Source organism: Halichoerus grypus, chromosome 7 (assembly GCF_964656455.1).
Source record: "Halichoerus grypus chromosome 7, mHalGry1.hap1.1, whole genome shotgun sequence".
Taxonomy (NCBI): domain Eukaryota; kingdom Metazoa; phylum Chordata; class Mammalia; order Carnivora; family Phocidae; genus Halichoerus; species Halichoerus grypus.
In genome coordinates this window covers 13,874,293-13,888,701 of record NC_135718.1, presented here as the reverse complement: position 1 = coordinate 13,888,701, position 14,409 = coordinate 13,874,293, and the positions used below count along the sequence as shown (strand labels likewise).

The window sequence follows — 14,409 nt, the reverse complement described above, 5'->3', positions numbered from 1 at the left end:
ACCTTTCACACCCAGGTGCCTTTTTAAACATTTTTCCCTTTTAAACATTTTTCCCTTCACCTCCCCATCTTCCCTACCTCCTCCTTGACAATGCAATTCAATTGTCATTTCCTGTAAGAAACCTTCCCCACATACCTAAGGCAAAAATCAACATTTATATTTCTAATATACTACCAGAGTACCCTGTTCATCTATCTCTACTAGAGCATCAACGTGTAACATTATAAACTACCTGAGCACAAGTCTGTCTTCTTGTCTTCTCTCCCATCTGATTCATTGCTAGAGATCTTATACCCAGCAGAATACGAAGCAGAGTTGGTACCTATGTTGACTGAATGGCTGGTTCATATAAATCTGTGATGTGGAGCAATTAAGCCAAATATGAACATCCCCATTTTAAAAATGAAGATACAAATACACAGAGAAGTCAAATTCCACAGTAAAAAACATTGGAGGCAGGACCAGTCTACCGATTTCCAAAGTCATTCGTGTAAAAAAACATTACTGGGCATTTCTGTGTGCAGTGTGCTAAAATACTGGACCAGAAACAATCCTCTGGGGTGAGGACTATGTCTTTATGCATACAGCTACCAACATCTAGCACAATGCCTGACGTGGAGCAGGCACTGGATAAATGTGTGTTAAATTAAGGAAGAAGGAAGAATGGATCTAGGTCTTCACATGAACAAATCATGAAAGAGCACGTACTCTCCTTCCCACATTAAAAGGGTCTCTTACATCACGTGTTACAACAAGATACTTAAGAGAAGTGAAGCTTTAAATAGCCATCAAATATAACCAGAAAAACACTGCCTCATAAGATCTTCTAATGTAGATTCTCATCCATTAAGTCTGCATCTCTGAGACTCATGTAGCCATGAAACACCTCTTACTAATGGGGAACGAGGACATGAGTCATAAGAGATAATGTTCAATTAGGACATTATTCCCTTCTGCACATATGCCAATGGGTCCTCTTTTAGAGCCAGAGCAGAAAGAGAAGTCATTTATACCTCCCTTGTTAATTAAAGCATTAGAAAAGCCAGAAAAAAAACACTACTGGAAAACCTGATCAAAAAACAAAGATGACAGATTTCACATCTGAAAAGAAATGATGGCAAACCTGAAATTTACGCATTACTTGGTAGAACACACAGTTCGGTGCTAATGAATTAATGATGCTTAAGAAGTACTCCCAATGAACTATAGGAATGACTTCAAATCAACCCACAGAAAAGAAGGAAACGGAGTACGTTTATAAAATGCATGTATAAGTCTGGTTTCCAGTCCGACATGGAGCTTTTCTGTCACCACTCCTGTCCTCACAACAACAGAGAAGTGGAACAAACTGAAAATCAACGATTCTTCTTAGATCCACCAGAGAACTGAGGTCACAGGGCAAACTGCTATTCCAAAATTGGAGAGACAAGCAAGATACAGACAATCATGACTTCCTGACGCAGAAGGCAAGGTGTGGAACCCACTCGGCAACCAGCGCCAAGAGAGGGAAACCTAAACTGTCAACGGCGAATTGCTAAAGGCTCAGTTCTAACAAGTTCGAGAGTTAAAAACTCCAGTGGGTGGGCCAGTCTTAGGAGGGTCCCAAACTTTAGGGGGTTTTATCTCCAGGAGCGCTACCACAGCCTCAGAGGAAGTATCAGAGGAAATTTCCCTACTGCTTCAGGCAGGGCAAGGGGGAGAGGAGCCATGCTGAAATATGCCCAGAGCCTCTGTTCTTCGTAGCAAGGCCTGCCCTCGGGAGAAATTATTTCCCTAGAGCCAACTCCAGGCCCCTCTAGCCTTCCTGTCTCACCTAAGCAGGAAACACCAAAACTGAGAAGCACAGATGAAAGTCACAGCCCAGGGGCACAGGCTCATCAAGAGACAGAGACCACATCACAGGACCATCGGAGGCTTCCTCTCCCCCATACCTTACCCCCCATGGATGTTTATAGCAGCGTTATTCACAATTGCCAAAATGTGGAAGCAACCATCATGTTCATCAACAGGTGAATGGATAAACAAAATGTGGTACATCCATGCAATTGAGTATTCTTCAGTGATACAAAGAAATAAATGCACTATCAAGCCACAAAAAGACATGGGGAACCCATATGTGCATATTGCTAAGTGAAAGAAGTCAATATAAAAATGCTACATACCGAGTAATTCCAACTCTATGACATTGTGAAAAAAGCAAAACTACAGAGCCAGTAAAAAGATGAGTGACGCTGCCAGGAGTTCAGAGGTAAGGAGGGAGCGATGAACAAGTAGAGCAGAGGGAATTTTTGGAGCAGTGAAATTATTCTGTATGGTAATGTAATGGTGGGTATGAGTCATACATCTGTCAAAACCCATAGGATGTATATAACACAAAGAATGAACCCCAATGTAAACTATGGACTTAATTAATAATAATGTATCAGTATGGCTCATCAATTCTAAGGAATGCACCACACTAACTCAAAATGATAATAATAGAGAAAACAGGGAGTGGGGGAAGATGAAGGGCTATGTGGAAATTCTCTGTACTTTCTGCTCAGTTTTTCTGTAAAGCTAAAACTGTGCCCCCCAAAAGTCTTATTTAAAACAAACGTATACACATACACACACACACACACATATATGTAACAGAATCATACTCTGATTTGTGCCACAGAGGATTTGAGATAGAATCAAGTAACTAAAAGGATCCTAATATATTACTGTTCTGTGGACATACAAAAAATTTCAAAACTCATGTTTTAATATTTAATTTTTACCAGCATGGTAGACAGACAACAACAAAAGCCATGTTCCTTCTACGTTTTAAAGCAAAGCCTGGTTGTCTAAGAGAATAAAATCTACAGCACTACCAAGTTTAGAATATTCCCGCTTTTTGGATCCACTTTTGGGAATTTTTCCCACAGCGGCACTTTCAGATAAACGTGTACAAGGATGTAAGCAACATTTTTATTTTAATAAACTTTAATTTTACAAACTTTAAATTTACAGCAAAATTGCAAGGATAATACAGACAGTTCCCATAAGCCCTGTACCCAGTTTCTTCTATTATTAACATCTTATATTAGTATGGTACGTTTATTATAATCAGTGGACCAATACTAACACATTATTATGAACTAAGGTCCACACTTTATTCATATCTCCTTAGTTTTTCCCTTATGTTCCGTTTTCCTTCCAGGATTCCACTGAGATACCACGCTACATGTAGTTGTCAGGTCTCCTTAGACACTTCCCGGCTGTGACAGTTTCTCACTACATAGACATACATGTATCTATAAATATTTCTGTATGTAATCACCTGTATCTAGATTAAGCAAAACACGAATTCATACTGATGTCTCCAACTGTTATCTATTGCCCAAAGCATTATTTTTAATAGCAAAGACATAGAAACACAGAGGTGTCCATCCAGAGGACATTAACTACATTGTGGGAAAACTGTAGGGTTGAACACTATCCAATCAATTTTTTTAAAGATTTTATTTATTTATTTGAGAGAGTGTGTGAGCATGAGCAGCGGGGAGAGGCAGAGGGACAAGGAGACTCCCCTCTAAGTGGGAAGCATGATGCGGGGCTTGATCCCAGGACCTGAGATCATGACCTGAGCCAAAGGCAGACGCTTAACTGACTGAGCCACCCAAGTGCCCCTAACCAATCAATTTTTAAAGATTTAACTCTATATGTACTGATATGAATTCTGTAATATATATTCAGTGATAACTACATATGTACATACAAGTGCACAATTTTCTAAAGAAAATACAACAAAAAGTCAACAAAAAGTGTAACTCTGAGCAATGGAAAGGGGGTTAGAGCATGCATTATCAGTGGGTGACAATGCCTCGAAGAGGAATACAATCTCAGGTATTACAATGGTTTGCAACCTCCAAAGGATCACAGTATATAAAGGGATATACAGTATATCCGTGATATTAAAATTTCATGGGGAAGCCTGCATCTCCCTCTCCCTCTGCACTCCCCCTGCTTGTGCTTGCTCTCTCTCTGTCAAATAAATAAACAAAATCTTTAAAAAAAAAAAAATTTCATGGGGAGTAGGAACAATTAGGGGAAAAAATGTCTAAAAAGACTCCCTGAGAGAGTATAATGAAATAAAGATTAAGAAATGAGGGAACAGTTCATTGTACTTTTCACTTCCTATGCTTGTTTTCCTATGAGCATACGTTTATTTTTAAATTTAATGAAAAAAAAAAGTCAGATTTATCTAGCCAATGGAAGTGTTAGATGAATCGGGAAATTCTGACTATAAGATGTAGTTCGTCAGCCCATGCTGAGGGTCCATCTCATGGAGGGTTGCCCAGTTGGTGTCTCTTGGGCAGGAGCTCACAAACTTTAGGAGGAAGTTGCATTTTTAATCATTATGTTGGTTTGCAACAAACACCAAGTGTCCCATAAAGCCTGAAATACTTACTATCTGGCCATTTACAGGATAAGTCTGCTGACTTCTAGTCTACAGTATATTCACTTAAAAACTTTCTTTGGCAGGGCGCCTGGGTGGCTCAGTTGTTGGGCGTCTGCCTTCGGCTCGGGTCATGATCCTGGGGTCCTGGGATCGAGCCCCACATCGGGCTCCCTGCTCAGCGGGGAGCCTGCTTCTCCCTCTCCCACTCCCCCTGCTTGTGTTCCCTCTCTTGCTGTGTGTCTCTCTCTGCAAATAAATGAAATCTTTAAAAAAAAAAAAAAAAAAACTTTCTTTGGCGTATTCATACAGTGGAATACTCTTCAGCAATGCAAATAAATCAACTACAACTACACACAACACTGCTGATAAATCTCACACATCATGAGTGAAAGAAGACAGAAACAAATACTGCATCCCGCACGATTCTATTTACTTATCTTCCAGAAACTGGCAAAACCTTGGTGACACAGATATTGGGGAAAGGCAGGCGATCACGATTACAGGGGTTATGAAGGGGTTTCTGGAGATGTTCTGATTCAAGTGTTGTTAGAAACATTTTTTTCAATAATTCCTTGAGATGTTCATTCATAGTTCGTGCACTTTTCTCAACCTACAGTATACTTTGTTGTAAAAGCAAAACATTACAAATGTCGATTTTGCAAAATATACCCAGATGAAGAAAGATTTACTTACCAGGCTTCTTTTTATAAATAATAGGTAAGAAAGTGCATATGTACCCCGGTTATTCAGAGACCGGTGGCCCCCAAACCACACTTGGAAAAATAACGATGCAAAGCCAAGTCTGCACTTGACAACATGGCAACCATTTAATCCCAAACTGCTTTCTACTGACTTTGTATGTATCCAAGACTGACAATGCTTCAGCTTTTCCAGACTGATAAGGTCACCGTGGTAGGCAGTCGTTTGGCCCCCTTTGTCAAAATAATGCTCTAGCTACTTTCTGGCCTAGCCGTCAAGGGAACACTGGGAGCCTCTTTAATTACTAACTCCGCTCTAAGAATAAGCCTGGCTAAACTTCCAAATGAACCTCAAGCACTATCTCTATAGTCTTGGGGAAAATGATAACTAACTCTAAAGATAAAAGGAGGTTACCTTGCTTCAAAACCCATCATCTTACCATAGGATAGTGTTTTCAGTGTGGAGGTTGTAGCTTTGGTCTTACATGATAGCATCCTCACTGCTGGGTAGCAATCACTGCCTGCAAAACGTCCTCACCAAGTTCCAAAGGACCAGTTCAGTGGACAGCTGTTGTCTCTGTCTGCCCAGCCTGCATCCCCTCTTCTGGTAGTGGCGCGCCATGCTTTTTTGGACAACTACTCCAATCCATTGGTCTTTGTGGGAGCTGCCAATCAAGGTGCCCTGCCCTTCCCGGCCCAAAGGACTTAAACCCATGACCCAAACTAGGCCTCCTAGACACTCTTCCTGGAATTTACATGCCTACCACCATCTCTAGACTAGGAACTCCCCACCAGCAGGGACAAGGTTTTATTCATCACTCTATCTCTGATGCCTAGCACAGTGCCTGGCTATGAATATTCAATGCATGTGCAATGAATACATTACAAAGAAAATCATGTACCTTAAACAAATGCTGAGCTAAGTCGATCATTTCCCAGCAGCATTCTGGAGGGGGAGCAAATTGTATGATGTTTTGTAAGGGAAATGTCCACTTTAGTAGCTAGGAAATATGCATCGGAAATAGTACCCCAAGTTGCCATTTGTCAGTGCATTAAAGACATCAATCAGTCCAATAAAATAAAGCTCCAAAAAGGACAAAAAGAGAATTACCTCATTACCTCAACATCTGCTTGAACATAAGCAATCACACACTGGCTAATTTTTTTAAAGGGACATAATATAACTTTCTAGAAAGACATAATATAGCTAATTATACCATTCACGAGAAGGGAACATACAATGTTTTGAAGTAATTCAGAAGTGGGTGTGATTTATAAGACATAGAGCTTAGGGAATGGTAAGTATAAATTAGAGATTGTTCATATTATGACAGACTCCGTCATTACATTTCACAACTTTTGTCAAAAGCAACCTTATTCACCACACCACTGAAGGCTTCACATTAGGGAAGGCTGCCGTCAGCTCTGCCATTCAGAGTAGATAGGAATCTTCTTTCTGAACACCCTCCTGGGGATTGGGTTCCAAGTTCTGACTGAAAATTCACTAAGGAAGAAATGAGATGAGGAAACCTACATGGTCAATAAACACGTAGAAAGATTTCAAACCTCACTGAGAACCAGGTAATACCATTTTTCTAAAGGTATTACTTTTGTTCATCGGGTTGGCAAAAATTAAGAAACTTGTCAGACTGCCAAAATTAGTAAAGACTGCTGTTGGTCAACATTGACAAGTGTGGGGGAAAATGGGCACTGCTGGGGGGAATGTGGACTGGTACAGCCATTTTGGGGGGCACTTTGGTGATGCCTGGCAAAACTTTATGTCTACTGGCCCTCTGATCCAACAATTCCCTTTCTAAGAATCTATCCTAAAAAAAAAAAAAACACTGGTAATTGTACACATCCGTGTGACTATTTGATTCATGACTGTCTACGAGACAATAAACTTGGGGGGAGCAAAGACTGTCTGTCTGGCTCACTATCTCCACCCCTAGTAGCTACCACATGGGGTTCATATATGGTAGATATCTGGTTAAGTATTTGTTAAAGGAATAAATGAATATGTTTTAGTCAGTGTTGAAAAAAGAAAAATAGAGTGTTCATCGATATTGGTTCTTCTTGTCCACATTTAACAGGAGTGGTGGAATTATTTTCAACGTTAACAGGTAATATAAAAAATAAATCATATACACCATCAGCTTACAAAATTAATTATCATACTGGTAAGAGCCCAAACACCTAGTTGCCTGTCTTTCCACCTCAAATCCCTAGCTTCTGGGTTAGTTCCATGGGTCAAACAGCAATCAAATGCTCTTGAAATAAGTCAATTATTATCACAGTCTATGATCCAATGACAAATAAATGCCCTGGTTTTGAGATGGTCTGAAAAAATCCCAACACTTGTGTAACCAGACTCAATACTTAAAAAAAGTGCACCTTTTAAGAAACACAAATTTCAAAGTCTGTTCTATTGCCTTTGATATGCCCATAATCAAGGAAATACATTCGCTAAAATTCCAATACCATGGCTAGTCTAGTCTAGGAAGGGAGTTGAAGGTACTGGGAAGGCAAAAGCCATTAACATTTATCCAACACTTTCTAAATGCTAGATACCACAAAGAAATGTGCTCTGTCCATTTCAGTGAGGTAATAATTTCCCCAAGGTAACAGGATTGGTAAATATGCTGAGATTTGTTTCCAGGAGTGTCACCTCCAGAGAAGTCCACACACCCCAGCAAATGCTATGTTTGTGGTTTCCAGGAGCAAAAGGTCATAGTACTGGACAGGACCTTATAAAATCACTTGGTTCAGCCCGTCTTTAGTCAGGTAAGGCATGATAACCACAAGACCCATGGAAGGGAAGAGATTCTTCCAAGTTCACAGAGTTGGTAAGTTGAGCCAACAGAAGTGAAAGAGCAAGAGAACAGCAGGATTAGCCACAGAGCAGAACCTCTCCCACTCTGTGGCCATGTCACCAAGTGATTCAGGAAAGCACATGTTCCTACACATTTTTATTTCCTAAATCTGTGCAGTTCCCCTCTCTCTTGACCCATATTCTCAGGCCACCCTTGGCCAGGGTAATAACAGTAATTTTAAATGGAGAGTGTCGAACTCACGTTTGATCGCTAATTTGGCTTTGTTGAGAAGTGCAGTAAGAGATGAAAATGATTGATCAGAACAGTTCTTTAGGAGGAGGTAATCTCCAGTTACCTGGCAGCGTGGAAATGCAAGGACACGGCCTGGCAGTCCTGCAGGCCAGAGCCAAATCGGGTGTTGGCTCACTGACTAACAGACTGTTAAAAATGGTTAAGTGGTGAAACACATCATGGCCTGGAATCTGGCTGGGGAAGGAAAGAGGAACTAGACCGAAGCCGACTGAAAAGCAGGGAAGGCTGCGAAGCTGCGCGGCAGGCCTCCCAGCGCCACTGTGCAAGGGTGGGGCCGCGGCCGACGAGCAGGGCCGGCGGGGCTGCCCAAATCGCCTCCTCCCGAGACATCTGGCGCACCTGCCTCTCCCGCGTGTGAGGGGGTGCCCTGGGTCCTCGTCCGCCCCAAATCCCGGTCCCTTCCCCCTGCCCGCGATCGCCAGCTCAAGCAACCTGCGGGGAGCGCTTCCCGCACTGCCGGGCCCCACGCCCCCGGCACCCGCACTTTACCCGCGGCCCCTGGCTCTCCAAGGCGCGCGGGGCGCGGAGGACGCTCCCGCACAGGGGACGAGACTGCGGGGTGAGCGCGGCGGCCGCGACATTCCCCCGCCCGCCGCAGCCCAAACCCAGCGCCGGGGAGTCGTCCCCGCCCACGGGCCGCGGCGGCCCGCACCTGGCGGCCGCGCGCCCGCCTACCTTGCTCCTTCAGACTGGTGATGAGCTGCAGCTGCTTCTCCTCGTCCGAGCTGTTCATTTTGGCAGGTGGGGCCGGGAATAAAGGAAAGGAGGGAGAGGCGAGGGGTGCAGCGGGGGGAGGGGGAGGAAAAGCAAGATGCCGGTGGCGTGCGGCGGCACTACCCGGAAGTTGGGTCGGCTCCCGCTCCTCCTCCTCCTGGCGCCGAGCGCGCGAGTGAGATCATCCCCGCGCACCTACTCGGTGGCCGCCGCGGCTGCACCTGCGGGCGGCGCGGCGACCGGGGGCGGGCCGCGCGGGCAGCCTGGGGCAGGAGGTGGGGCGGCGGGAGGAGCCGCGGCGGCCTGGGGGGGCCGCAGCCCGAGTCCCGCCTGCAGCGGTTGCCGCGCCTCGCCTTCCCCCCCCCCCCGCCCCCGCGGAGGCCTGCGCCGCGGGATGCGCGAGGCGGCCCGGGGCGTGGGGCCCGCGGGTGTGCGCCCCGGCTCGCTCCTGCACCCCTCCTCCGCCCCACCCCCCTGGACACCTCCACGCGCGATCCGGGGGTGGAAAGCCGGCCTTGGGACTGCGGGGTCCCTGGCGACCGCACTTGGAGCGCTGCCGCGGGCCGCCCTTCGCGAGCCACCAAGGGAGAGCGGGGCGTGGTGGGCAGTAAGCACCGAGGCTTTAACCCAGTTCTCAGGTGCCCGCAGGGGCAAGCGCAGTGCACACGTTTTGCGCCTTGGAAAGCCGGCAGGGACTGAAACAGGCCGGCCCGGTGAGTTAAACGCCTCCAGAGCAAAGGAGGGCGTGGTAGTGAGTTGACAGTGCCCAGGGCCCCGGCGGCGCGGGGTTTGGAGGGTGGGCAGAACGTGGGCCCTGCAGCACGTGGATCGCGGGTCCTCGCGGAGCGTCTGCTCTTCCTGGGCAGGACCTTGACCTTGGGGAGGCTGCCCCTGCAGGCCCAATGTCCGAGGCGGCAGTGCTGGCGGAGTGAAACCCGCCATTTGTCCCACTTCACGGCCCTCTGCGCTGTTTAACTCCGGCTCTGGGTTAGACCCTGACCAGAAGAGGTGTGGCAGGCCTGTCAGATTTCAAAACGGCTCTCCCCAAGCCCCAGTTGCTGGTTAGTCTTTGGTTAAGCCTCCTGACCCCTTCAAACTTCATCTAAAGAATGGTAATAATACCATACCTACCCTCCAGGAAGATACAAAGCACCAAATCTAGAATTTGACATACTGTAGGTGTTCTTTTTTCTTTTCTACAATTAAGGTTACACGTCAGGAAAAGGGGGTTGTGGATGCTAATTTTAGGCTAAAACAGGCACAATTCTTTTGCACTGATCATTAAGCATCCAAAATAAATCCAAAATGAATTAGACTCACTGCACATCTTGGTTTTTCTCACTAACAAGCCCCTACTGTGGTTACTGCACCAGCACAGGGCTTCTACTCAATACTCACTTGTAAATGTCCCACTCCATTTACAGAGTGAGTCTCCTGTGAAAGGTGGGGCAGGGGACTGGAATACCGGTAAATGCTGTAACTAGTATCTGTCTGATATTCCTACTAAATTCTAAGTCAAAACAAACTTTGAAAAAAATAATAGCTCTGCTTTCTCCTAAAAAGGTGATATAATATTTTAGGATGGGGATTTAGTGGCAGGATGATCTAAAAGGGCAGCACAGAATTTTTAAATTAGAGTGAATTAGAATTTTGAAAATTCAAAACCAGTTTTGATATGGGGTCTTATCCAAACCTTCCCCTAGTTTTTCATGAACTAGTTTAAGATTTGCAGATCAACTGTCATGAAGGTCCACAAGAGATTAACCAAAAGCCTTTGCCCTCAGATTACCTCTGGTTAATCCTCAGAGTTTAAAGAAGTGCCAGGAAACGTGAGACAATTCAGATTCAACTATGACAAAGTATGAATGATATGTGCTGCTGCCAGGGATTTTGTATAAAGAGAAATCATTTCTTTCCAGAAAAAAATCAAGAGATTTGGGCAACAAATCACCGCCACCTGGCTTTTTTGTAAGGCAGCCAGGAAACCTGTTAAACCTGACCAGTCACCCTGACTGCCAAAGGCCTCCTCCAAAACTAACTGATCAGAAATATTTTCTCATACTCAACCAAATATCAGCACAATGCCTATTAAATATTTGAGTTAGTTCACAAAGTTCCATTATTTTAATGGCTAATTTAATCGTCTACTCCAATTATACAGTAATTAGGTATTGCTTTTGGAGTTTAAGAATGAGTTAATTAATTATCAAATCTATAATCAAATTGAGTGCTTTGGTCCCATGCTGAATCTGAAGCCCCTTGAAATCAATCCTGTTTACCTTCCTTGAAATTAAAATAGCCTCCTGAAATACAATATGTTATTATCTTCAGGGCATGGAATGAATTATTAGGATGGCTGTTAGAGTCAATTATTGGGATTCAGATCTCCCATTACACTATGGTTTATTTATAGGATATGAATATTGATGGAAAGGATAGAAGTGATAATTAGTTTTTGTTCTGTTTAATAATGCACATAGGGATTTCTGTTACAGGCATCACAATGGAATTATTAACCTCCATATAACATATAATTAAAAGTATTTTTAAAATGTGCATACACACACACACACACCACACACAGAGGGACAGAGAGAGGGAGAGGACAGACTTTTAAAAAATGAATTGGAAGGATATGTACCAAACTCAGGATAATGGCCCAAGCAGTGAGGAGTGGAGTGGGAGAGAGCAGTGGTCAAAAGGATTTTCTCTTCAATGCTTATTTTCATTTTCAGGAAATTAAAGTAAATTCACATTATTTACGTAATCTTTTGAAGTATATAGATAAATCAGATGAAAATAGAACATGAAAAAAGGTTCATTTTCTTTGATCTACTAACTCCATTTTAGGAAATTATCTTCAAAGTCTTTATATATAAAGCTATTTATTATAATATTAATTGATATAAAACTGATAACATTGAATATAATTTAATGATAAAAAGAAATAAAGTATCTATACATGCTACAACATGGATAAACATTGAAAACATTATGCTAAGCGTGAAAAAAGCCAGTAAGAAAACACCAGATACTATATGATTCCATTTACATAGAATGTCCTGAAGAGGCAAAAACCATAGAGAAAGTTGAACAGTGGTTATTGAAGACTGGGCGACATTGGGGAAAATGGGAAGTGGCTGCTTAAAAGGTATGGAGTTTCTTGTTGGGGTGATGACATTTTACTAAAATTAATTGTGATGTTTGCATAACTATGAATATGTTAAAAACCATTAAAATTGTATACTTTAAGTGTATACTTTGCATGGGAGAATTTTATGATATGTGAATTACATCTCAAAGGCTATTATTTTTTTTAATTTTTTATTGTTATCTTAATCACCATACATTACATCATTAGTTTTTGATGTAGTGTTCCATGATTCACTGTTTGTGTAGAACACCCAATGCTCCATGCAGTACGTGCCCTCTTTAATACCCATCACCAGGCTAACCCATCCTCCCACCCCCCTCCCCTCTAGAACCCTGTTTGTTTTTCAGAGTCCATCGTCTCTCATGGTTCGTCTCCCCTTCCGATTCCCCCCCTTCATTCTTCACCTCCTGCTATCTTCTTCTTATTTTTTTTTTCTTAACATATATTGCATTATTTGTTTCAGAAGTACAGATCTGTGATTCAACAGTCTTGCACAATTCCCAGCGCTCACCATAGCACATACCCTCCCCAATGTCTATCACCCAGCCACCCCATCCCTCCCACCCCCCACCACTCCAGCAACCCTCAGTTTGTTTCCTGAGATTAAGAATTCCTCATATCAGTGAGGTCATATGATGCATGTCTTTCTCTGATTGACTTATTTCGTTCAGCATAACACCCTCCAGTTCCATCCATGTCGTTGCAAATGGCAAGATCTCATTCCTTTTGATGGTGCATAATATTCCATCGTATATATATACCACATCTTCTTTATCCATTCATCTGTCGATGGACATCTTGGCTCTTTCCACAGTTTGGCTATTGTGGACATTGCTGCTATAAACATCAGGGTGCACATACCCCTTTGGATCCCTACATTTGTATCTTTGGGGTAAATACCCAGTAGTGCAATTGCTGGATCATATGGTAGCTCTATTTTCAACTTCAAAAGCTATTATAAAAATAGATTTTCAGAGAAGAAATGTTAATACTTCAATACACAACTTACATAACTCTACCAAAGTTTCTTATACAACTATTTTTCATTTTTCAAATCTCACTATATATAATGGTTTGTTCCAAGTTTTACTAAACATTATTTCATATATACTTTATCTTATACCAACATAATCTACATATCTATTCAATGCCATTCCATTATGTCAATGAACAATTAACCATTCTCAGATTCTTAGATATTTGAGGTGTTAACTAAGTTTGTCTCTTTATAAATAGTGCAGCAGGAATACAAGGGCTATGCCAAGGCATATCATAGTCAAACTGATAAAAAGTAAACATGACACTCAGGTCTTAAAAGCAGCCAAAGAAAAGTACATATTACATTCAGGAGAACAATAATAAGAGTGATGACAGACTTCTTATTATTTAATGTTGTAATCATTAAAGGATTACAATAATAGTCAACACTCAACATTGTAAAATTCACAATATCCATCATCTAAAAATTACAATAAGCAAAGAAGCAGAAAAATATGATCCATAATGAGAAGCTAGTGAACAGAAACAGTCTCATGTCTCATAGATGACAGAGATGATGAAATTAGCAGACAAGGACCTTATAAGCAATATTATAAGTCTTATAAATATGTTTAAGATATATCAAAGATACAAAGGGAAACATAAGATGAGGGAGGAAACCAGGAGTTATAAAAAAAATATTCTAATGGAACTACAAAAGATAAATACAATATCAGAAATAAAAAAATCCCTACACACATCAGGTAGGATTTACTGCAAATTAGATAATACAGAAGATCAGTGATCTTGGGACAGAACAACAGTAACAATCCAAAATAAAACATGCAGAACAAATTAAACAAGCAGCATAGATCTGAAATACAACATCAGGCAGTTGAGTGCGAATGAAACTGATGACGCACAGGGAGATGAAAGAATGGTATATTTAAAAATGTGTTTTTTTGTTTCCTTTTAAAGATTTTATTTATTTATTTTAGAGAGAGAGGGAGCGAGCATGAGTGGGGGGGGAAGGGCAGAGGGAGAAACAGATCCCCACCCCCAGCTGAGTAGGAAGCCTGACTTGGAACTTGATCTCAGAACCCTGAGATCACAACCTGAGCCAAAGGCAGACACTTAACTGACTGAGCTACACAGGCACCCCTGAAAAAATGTTTTTAAGTGACAAAATACGGCTACAAAGATCCCAAATTTGCTGAAAGATCAATTTACAGGTTCAAGTTCAGTGACTAATTCCATACAGGAATCCTCAGTATGATTAATAACAAAGTTCTCATCAGAAATTGTGGAAACCCA

General features: G+C 42.4%; 1 protein-coding gene across 5 annotated transcripts in view; it reads right to left on the bottom strand.

The window, feature by feature from the left end:
• Window positions 1–9,237, bottom strand: part of SHTN1 (shootin 1) — a 97,771-nt gene extending 88,534 nt beyond the window's left edge. Inside the window, exon 1 of one of the 5 annotated variants that reach the window (XM_036096295.2) lies at window positions 8,925–9,237. Coding sequence is in view for 2 of the 5 variants with exons in the window: in XM_036096293.2 (XP_035952186.1) it covers window positions 8,925–8,982 (58 nt within the window). In the remaining 3 variants the exon portion in view is untranslated. Of the gene's footprint in view, window positions 1–8,738; window positions 8,867–8,924 lie in introns of those variants that run through there. The other 4 variants (XM_036096293.2, XM_036096306.2, XM_036096296.2 and 1 more) reach the window with 4 other exon arrangements.
• Window positions 9,238–14,409: the final 5,172 nt, after the last annotated feature.